The sequence below is a fragment of the Arachis ipaensis genome, chromosome B3 (genome assembly GCF_059453495.1).
Source record: "Arachis ipaensis isolate K30076 ecotype BB chromosome B3, ASM5945349v1, whole genome shotgun sequence".
NCBI classification, from domain to species: domain Eukaryota; kingdom Viridiplantae; phylum Streptophyta; class Magnoliopsida; order Fabales; family Fabaceae; genus Arachis; species Arachis ipaensis.
In genome coordinates this window covers 40063891-40073905 of record NC_142438.1, presented here as the reverse complement: position 1 = coordinate 40073905, position 10015 = coordinate 40063891, and the positions used below count along the sequence as shown (strand labels likewise).

Here is a 10015-nt window from a genome sequence, read left to right as displayed (position 1 = left end):
CTTTTGGGACGCCTAGATGGATTATATATATTATTATTTTCTTCAGCCTAATAATGACTGTTAATTTATTATTATTTTAATTGTGTACCATAAGATGTACTTATTATAAATGCATCAAGTAATGAAACACGTATGAAGCTATTGGTTAGTTAATTAACATTGTAATCAATAATGTTCCGTAAACATCATGCAGGGTCCAGTTAATCCCTATCCCTATAGCGAACATTATTTTAAAATGTATGCAAAAAAAACCCTAATAAAAGTGCATCGTGAAAATGTGTTGTGCATCCACACCCACAAGTATGTGTACCTGCATGGCCTACCAAAGCCAAGTTCCTAGCCTATATATACCTCCATTTCCTTGCACTTACAATTCATCATAAGCACTCAACCATTTCTAGGAAAATCTTGTCTATCTCACACATCCTAAGCTTATTTGCATTGCCATATACAATATATATATCCTAGAAAATATGGAGAAGCTCTTTTCATTGAACTGTTGCATTGGTTACATTCTTATTGTTTACTCTCTCTTTGCATGTGTGCATGGCAAAGAACAATTGTCATGCAATCAAACACCATACCCAAATGTTTGCAAGCATTACGTTGAGACAGCTACAAATACATTATTCTCAGAAACATCATCGACCCAAGATGAACATGTTTCTTCACCTTCTTATTCGTTCCACGGCATGGCCCTTAAGGTCACCATGGACCAAGCCATTAGAGCCCATGAACTAGTCTCAACCATGGACCCTAAAAACTTCAAAGAAAACAAAAAAGCCAAGATGGCTTGGGAAGATTGTTTGGAGCTCTATGAGGACACCATTTATCAGCTGAACCGTTCAATGAAATCGAAAAACCTAAACGACAAGTTAACATGGCAAAGTGCTTCCATTGCAAACCACCAAACATGCCAAAACGGTTTCATTGAATTCAACTTGAATTCTCACCTAAACTTGTTCCCAACCATGCTGTCCAACTTCTCCAAATTGCTCAGCAACTCCTTGTCCATCACCAAGGCCGTGTCCATGTTAGAAGCGGAGCAAGAAGTCAGAGGAAGGAGGAGGTTATTGCTTTCATCATCATCAAATCATAACAAACACGGACATGGCTTCCCTGAATGGCTATCGGTTTCCGATAGGAGGCTTCTTCAGGCGGCGACACCACCAAAGGGTGACGTGGTGGTGGCGCAAGACGGGAGTGGGAACTACAAGACGATAACGGAGGGAGTGGCGGCCGCCGCTAGGATTGGGGGAGGAAGGAGGGTTGTGGTGCACGTGAAAGCAGGAGTTTACAAAGAGAATGTTGATATCAAGAAGACAGTGAAGAACATAATGATAGTTGGAGATGGAATTGACGCTACCGTTGTCACTGCTGACGGTAACGCACAAGATGGATCCACCACTTTCCGTTCAGCTACATTTGGTAACTCTTCATATTCATATTATTATTATTATTATTATTATTATTATCTTACCATGCACACGTTACAATAAAATATTATAATAATGATGAACCAATTCAAAGATAAGCGTACCCCTGGACGCCGGAAAAGGACATGCACTGTCACTGGCGGTACTCATTTCTGTACAACAAAGTGATACGGATCATCAATAATCAATTCATCATCATTTTCCTTTTCCTATTCGCATGTCATTTTACAACATCTCATCACTATTATTGCTACTTTTCTTCCAACCTCTAACTTTTTATACTCCTACTACTGCATACTAAATTATTTTTATTATATACTAATATCATTTATAGCCTTTCATTAATATTAATTTCTTAATTATCATATAATTAATATAATATATTTTCTTAACACTACTGTGTTTTCAAACTTAAAAGAATCTTAAAAAATATTTTAATATGAACCTTATTAATATCACATAAAAAAATTTGGTAACAATTTTTATGTAATTATTTTTATGTAAAATTAAAAATTAAAAATTATTAAATAATTTAATTAAATTTTTATTTAATAAATTTTGTCTATTGAGTTTACATAAAGATCGATATATGCACATTTTTACCAGAATATTTTCAAGTGTTTTATAAAGCCTAAGCCACGTTGGTAAATACGGTATTTTTCATATTCCATGGATTAATTAAGAAACAGATAATGAATTAATTATACCTAAAAAAACTTATGGACTAAATTAATTAAGGAAATTAAATAATTATAAACGACATAAAAGAAAAGAAAATCAAATAATTATTAACGAAAATTGTTATAAAGATGGTGGTGTGATATTTAATTTGTTTGTGGCAGGGGTTTCCGGTGACGGGTTCATAGCGCGGGACATAACCTTTGAGAACACGGCGGGTCCACAGAAGCACCAGGCCGTAGCTCTCCGGTCTGGCTCCGACCACTCCGTCTTCTACCGCTGCAGCTTCAAGGGCTACCAAGACACCTTATACGCCTACGCCCAGCGCCAATTCTACCGCGACTGCGACGTGTACGGCACCGTGGACTTCATCTTCGGCGACGCCGCCTGCGTCCTCCAAAACTGCAACATCTACGTCCGAAGACCCATGGGCAACCAGGACATCACCGTCACCGCCCAAGGTAGAACCGATCCCAACGAGAACACCGGCATCGTGATCCACAACAGCCGCATAACTGCTGCCGGCGACATGAGATCCGTTCAGGGCTCCTTCAAGACCTTCCTCGGGCGTCCATGGCAGAAGTACTCAAGAACCGTGATCATGAAGAGCGGCCTAGACGGCTTGATTAACTCGGCCGGTTGGAAACCATGGAGTGGAAGCTTTGCTCTCAGCACACTCTATTATGGTGAGTACATGAACACTGGTCCTGGTGCTAACACTGCTGGTAGGGTTCACTGGCCTGGCTTTCATGTTATTAGTAGTCCCTCTGAGGCTGTCAAGTTTTCTGTTGGTGATTTCTTGGCTGGTGGTTCATGGATTCCCGGCACTGGTGTCCCCTTTGATGCAGGTTTGTAAATCATTTCAAAATATTATCATAAGGTGAAAACTCAGGTACAATCAATGAAATTTATTACCCTTGAATTTTCACCTTATCATAATTTCATTTAGTATCCATACGTATTTCTACTCAACCACTATTTCTTGTACTCATCTATCCTTCATTTTTTTGTTATTATAAAATATAACGCCGAAAAAAGAAAAAGGCGATTTATTTTCTAATAATGAGTTTGAATGAAATAAGATGTGTACATTAGAAACTAAAAAGCAATCAAGGTTGTAAAATATACAGGGTAGGGAAACAGTATATTGTCACGTAGTTTGTGTTGGGTGTTAATTTGCCTTGTATAGACACGGGACAAAAAAGATGCTGTACTTGGTTTTTATGTCTACTACTATTTCCATTGCCTTCACGGTACTGTATGTAATAGTTTGTGCAATTTGTAAAATCCATGTGTATAAGGATTTATAGATATAGATAGATAGATATATAGATATATTATAGTGTCACGTATATAGTTTCAATAAAGTTGTAAAAAGGCATCAAGCCCTTGCTGATTTGTTACGATAATATAAATTAATTGGTTCCATATGTAGAGATGTCAAGTCGTTTCCTGTTTTCTCATCAATTGGAAGGGTTTGTTAAAATTCCTGCATAAGGACCCACAAGCATGCACAAAATGGATAATGACGGACAGATAGAAATTAAAATATTGATGTAAACTGTAAAGAATAAATAAAGTAGTTCTCCTTCTAGAAAACAAACAAGCTAATTAATTAAAATGACGTGCCGTAACACTGCCCATTTTTTTCCTTTTTGTTTTCTGAAGTAGTCAAATCGAGTATTAGGAAAAATTAGAAGCGAAGAGTACACTTAAAAGAAATTACAAGATAACACAAGTAAACATCACGAACCTACATGTAATGTAATAATCAATAAGAAAGAAGTATAGGAAATTAATTTTTAATTAATTACTATCAATCATTTTTATTATAAAATTATTCTTAATTTTCTTAGATAATTTAATTAGGATTTAGAGTTATAATTAAAATTAAAATTAAAAATTAAAAATTAAAAAATTAATTGACGTTGACTTAAAAAAATGGACTAAAAAAATATTTTAGACTTATGTGAGAATGCTTTATGATGAATCCTAGCGTGGCACTAATCAAACATATGTATGTCCCTAGCCATAATTCTTAACTATGCATCTCATAACAAATTAAGTAAATCTTACTGATCATCAATCTTATTTTTATATTTTCTAATACTTACTATAACTATTAAAATTAATTATAAAATGTAATTAATTTTCTAAAATTGACAAATACTTTTTGGCCTTCAATTCATATTCCTATTTTCTTTCCTTCCCATGAAAGATATGACAACTGTGTTCATTTATTTTTGGCATCAAATAATGAGTATACATGGTTCAGTTTTAATTAATTAGATTTAACAGAATACAATTAGCTAGCTATCAAGATTGTGGCCCTCTTTAATTAATGTTAAATATTTGTATTAGGAAAAGTCTAGGAGGTTTGGCCAGTATGTAATTAGCAAAATAAAAATGAATAATCATACACTGTTGGATGAAATCTCATACCATTAAAAACATCATTGATAGTTATTTGATGACTACAAATCACAAAAGTTACTGCCTCCTAGCAATTAGTAGGAAGTTAGATAGATTAATGATGATAAATAAAGATGAAAATAAATAAAAGTGTTATTGGGTCTACAGGTGCATTCTGTTATTTCTGTTGTTCATAATTTTCATTCTCTACTTAGCAGAATTTTAGCCAAAAATGCTGAACGAGGATGAGATAGAGTGATAGATTATTGAATGGTTCAAAATTCACATGTCATTCATATATGCATATAGTCAAGTCTTTTATATTGTCCTGTTAAGCCGCCTTGCACCAAGTTATAAGGTATAGCATATTCTCATTATAATACACACATATGATAATGGAAATTAAAAAGCATAAGATAATGAAGGAACGTGATAAAGATGTTTAGAACTTAACCTCGCAAAATGGCCCACTACCTTCTCTCCAATCAACTACTCTATAAACAAGAAAATAACATCTCCATTTAATATTAGAAATCAACATTGAACCAACCCGGCACGACGAAAAAATTTGAAGTAATGAAGGTTTATATTCACCTTTAAATTATCATGTAAATTAAGTTAATATATACAAAACTTTTTTAAATTAACTAATTGATGTAGTTCAATTATATATTCGACTAAGATGAGAAAACAATAATATTGCATTACGCGGCCTATAAAAAGCAAGAACATTTTCTTTTTTAACATAATCAGATAATCCTTGAATCGAAACAATCTACCATTGCAAAAATTTTGGCTAGGTTAGGTAGATTTTCTCACTCTGATAAAGATATCTTATATGTAAATTTATTCGAGCTTTATTTTTTTTTCATTCAAATACAATAATTTTTTTAAATTAGTAATTTTTTTTTATTTTTTATAATTTTTTAATTTGGTCAAAAAATTAAAAATTAATCTATTATAAATTTAAATTTTATTTAAAAATTTGTTATTAATCAATAAATTATTACTGTATACATAAAAAAAATATGATTCTAAAAAAAATTATAATTCTGTTACATTATCAACAAAAATTTTATTAATTTCTGTTAACTTTTATTTATAATTATGTTAAATAAAAATATTTTTATAAATATATCTTTTGAATGTATTTTTTATATATATGTTTAAAATATAATAATTAATTATTAATAATAAATTAGTAGATAGTATATATTAGTAGTCAATACTTTTTCAAAGTATTATAAAACATGTATGAATTGTGCAGAATAATTTACTAACTAACGTTGACAACTGATAGTGAATAATATTCATAGACAATATTATTTGCACTCAATAGTTAAACACCATCACCGAATACCTCAGTTTACGTTGTATTCTATTGGTTGATTAATTATTATTATATTGTGGGATCCAGCTCAACTTTTACGTTTGTCGTTTTCGTGGATGTTGCTTTATTAAGGGTCCATTTGAAAAATTTTAAAAGTAATTTTTTTTATGAAAAGTAGTAGTATTAATGTCTAATGTAATTTTTAAAATCAAATTATAATTTTTTAAGAAGTTATTTAGGAGTTTATAGAGAAGTAAAAAAAATAATTTTTTTTATAATACTTCTATTTTTTATCATATTTCTATAAAATAAATATTTCTAGAATTAAAAATCTAAATACAAAATAATTTATTTATAAATTATTTTTAATAGAATTATTTATTGTTTAAGTTATTTTATTAAAAAAAACTTAATTAAGTTAGTTACCCAAACTGTACCTAATACACTTTGTTAAAAAGACGTTTATCATTCATATTGTATTATCGGCTTATTATTTATTTGATTACTAAAATATAGTTTGGCAAATCACTGAAATCAGAGACTCTTACACATCTTCATCATAATAAAAGTGAGCTTTATTAATGATTATTTTATTTAAATTATAAGACAGACCATATTATTTATATAAATTTTGACGTGTAAATATTTAAAATAACATATATACTTGTATTTATTATATAAAATTTTTATCAGTAAATTAATTATTTGTATATATACAACGATATTTTTATTTTATTTTTTGATGTGACGTATTTTTTTTACAAATTCTATCTAAAAAGTATAATTGTACGTGATTTTGGAGAGTATATGAAAAGAATCCTTAAATTAGACGCAAATTTATAAAAAGTTGGATATGATGCTTGAAAACTATGGGACATGTCTTATATATATAGGGGCCAAATGATCGTACTTGTTGAACAAAATAGATGCATTCATGTCTTTTTGTCTTGTTACCTTCATCTTCATATATATAATTAATGATATCGGTGGAATTGTATCATTGATTTAAATAGTATAAATTTAGAAGAAGTATAATAGATGGCTAAAATTAAAGAATCATTTTAACCCAAATTTTCAAAAAGGCTTTTAAGTTAAATATTTGTGAATGTATTAGAACTTAGAAAGAACAATTTTGAGTTTTCTTATCTAGAACTGGTTAAACTACACGCTCGTTGGCATATTCATTCTTCTTCTTCTTTCTTTCTTTCTTTTTTTTTTAAATTTTGTTATTATTATTATTATTATTATTATTATTATTATTATTATTATTATTATTATTATTATTATTTTGTTTTCTTCCATGAAGGTCCATAAAGATTTCCGCATCCAAGCTGTTTTTACTTAACAACAATGAAAGGTGGCAACAGTGGCGGAACTTGAAACAAAATTTTGGGAGGTCAGATAAAAAATAATTGTTAAAATATTTTTGATATGGACCCCATTTAAGATAAGCTCGTCTAATCTCATTCTCTGATTTGGGTGATATTGCCAAATTTAAAGTCATTTTTCAAGATCTCGTTCTAAAAAGTTAAGGTTAAAGTCATCAGATGAAACTTTTTGAACTTTTGAAGGTTATATCTCACTTTCTTCGTGATTCATTAAAGTAGAAGAACTATCTACAGGTGTTGATATTGTAAAAATTATATGTTCTCCTTCTGAAATATTAGCCTTCCTCTTAAAAAATGTATCAATTCTTTGATTTTTCATTATTATTTTATATAAAAATTTGAATATATATCATGTAAAATATGTAAAGAAGAAGTTAGAAGGACAAATATTAAAATTTATAATATTTATTGAATTTTTTTTATCAATTTATACAAATACAATAATATTAATACTTATTGAATATTCTATTATTTTTTATCATATAAAAAATTAAATTAAATAAATAGTAAAATATAAAATAATATTAAATTAAATAAATAAAAAATATCTAATTTTTATATTTGAACTTAAAGATAGAGAGAGTGTTGTTTATTGAACTTATTAGATATTTAAGTCATAGTAAAGTATTTTTGAACTATTTTTTATCTTTTGAAAAAGTACTACTAAGTTTTTTATAAAAAGTTTGGGGGGGCCATGGCCCCCCTTTGTCTGAACTAAGCTCCGCCACTGGGTGGCAAGGTCTATTTAATATATAAAAGTTATGGGGTCCAGATAAGAAAGCACTATAGTCTTCCGTCAAAAAAGATAAAGGAAAAATTTAAGGATTAACAATTTTATTAAATTTTGGCCAGCATGTAACCAGTAAAAAAAAAAAAGAGTAATTTCACACCATTAAAAATATTAGTAATAGCTACTTGATGGCTACAAATCACAAAAGTTACTAACCTCCTAACACTCCTTAAAAACAAAAACTAAACTTTTTCTATGACGACACGTGAACAGAACACTGTTAGGATGGCTTTTTAAGGCGTTCTATCAAAAAGGGTTCTTAAAAAGGTCTTTATGGATCGAATTTGATCTGTATATCTACGTTATTTATTCGAATCTGATCTAAAAATTATGGATATAGATTCGATCTGCAAGGCTATTGAATCGGATTCACGTATCCACAAAAATAAAGAAATAAATAAATAAATATTTTTTTATGTTTTATTTCAACTAATAATTATTATATATGTTGTATTATTTTAATTTATTATTTAAGAAAAGTATGTTTAATATTATTTTAAAAGTAAACATATTTAAAAGAATAGAAAAATAAAATTTATTGATATTTTTAATAAAATATGTTTTTAAAAATATTTTTGTATTTTGCGGATATATCCGATCCGATTCGCAAATGTACAAATCGGATCCAAGTTAAAAAATTACGGATATTGGATTCGATCCAATGATTTTAGTGCGGATCAGATAGAAATTTTGGTCATATCCGATTCGACCCGATCTGATACGCGTTCACCTCTACTTCTTAAGAATATATCAGTACACTCAACGAGACAGCAACAATGTTTCCTCCGAAAAATGGAGTAATTTGGTGGAATTCTTGGTGGAACTCCTGCAAATATGAAGTATTCAATGATGCAGTGACTCTTTCCGTGCATGTTGAAGGAAAAATGCGTCTCGAGACGCAGCATAAAAAAAACAGTAACTTGGTTACAATTATTCTTAGAATGGTGAGCGTATAGGGGTGTTATTACCTTGTAGTTTGGCGCTCTTGACAAGTGTTTAAAAATTGAACATCTTTCAGCTCACTAGAAGATTTTTTCGCTCATTGCAGGGATATGGATATGAAAAATTGTGTATATATAGTAGGATGCTCAACCTTATGTACACAAGTAAGTTATAGCTCATTCCCCTCTATATCATAATTTTTACCCACTCAGAATCGTTTTGTTATTGTTGTCAGGTGAAATATGGCCGGAACAATTGATTTTGCTGCTGAAATCAATGATACCAATCTTTCTTGGTCATTGGTTGTGGGGATGGCTTGATTGTAAGACTTTTTCAGGTGTTCAGCTTGGAGATGGTATTACAAGATGAGAAGGTACGTCTATGAGTGATTCTAATGGCTTTGATGTTCTATTTTTATGCATAGTAATTTGTTTTGTTCGTGTTGTTTCAAAAATATATTGCTAGGTGATAGAATTCATGCAACCATCTCCAAACCTGTGTTGGAAGGGTTTAGACACCAAATAAAGAAGCATGGTATTTACAGTATGCGAAATTTTATTATTAAAACTAACAATGATAAGGTTAGGACAAGTCCACACAAGTACAAGCTCAGTTTTTATACAAAGACTGAGATAATATTCCAACTAATTGAGATGCTCGCTTTTAATCCTTTCAAGTTTTGTCCATTTACTGAACTTGAGTCAAAAGGTACCACTGATGAAAATCTATTATTTGGTAAGTTCTATCAATTTAGTCTTCATATTCTCCTCTCAATGTTATGTAATCTGATTTAAAGTAATATATTTTAATTGCAACATTATTCAACGTAGATTACATAGTGATGTTGTAGGAAAGGAAGAGGCTAGGGATCTTATCACACACACGGGTCAGGAAAGCAAGCATAATACTCTGTAGTTAGAGGACCTAGAGTAATATTTAATATTTGAATTGATTTCACTTTAAATTCTCTTCCAAAATTTAGCATTCGATGCCAACGTTGGGAGAAGTATCAGTACTCAAACTAAGTGTGACATTGGTA

The 10015-nt window shown here is 30.1% G+C and overlaps 1 protein-coding gene across 1 annotated transcript; it reads left to right on the top strand.

Annotated features, from left to right (window-relative positions):
* Positions 1-369: 369 nt before the first annotated feature.
* Positions 370-3544, top strand: LOC107630347 (pectinesterase). The gene is made up of 2 exons (XM_016333446.3): positions 370-1428; positions 2279-3544. Exons 1-2 carry the CDS (start codon positions 474-476, stop codon positions 2968-2970), a joined length of 1647 nt encoding a protein of 548 aa, XP_016188932.1. The 5' UTR covers positions 370-473; the 3' UTR covers positions 2971-3544.
* The last annotated feature ends 6471 nt before the right edge of the window (positions 3545-10015 follow it).

Excerpts from the sequence above, each read along its gene's own strand:
- LOC107630347 (XM_016333446.3), top strand. The coding sequence starts at position 474 with ATGGAGAAGCTCTTTTCATTGAACTGTTGCATTGGTTACATTCTTATT. Across the intron at positions 1,429-2,278 it reads TTTCCGTTCAGCTACATTTG|GGGTTTCCGGTGACGGGTTC; the intron begins GTAACTCTTCAT and ends TGTTTGTGGCAG.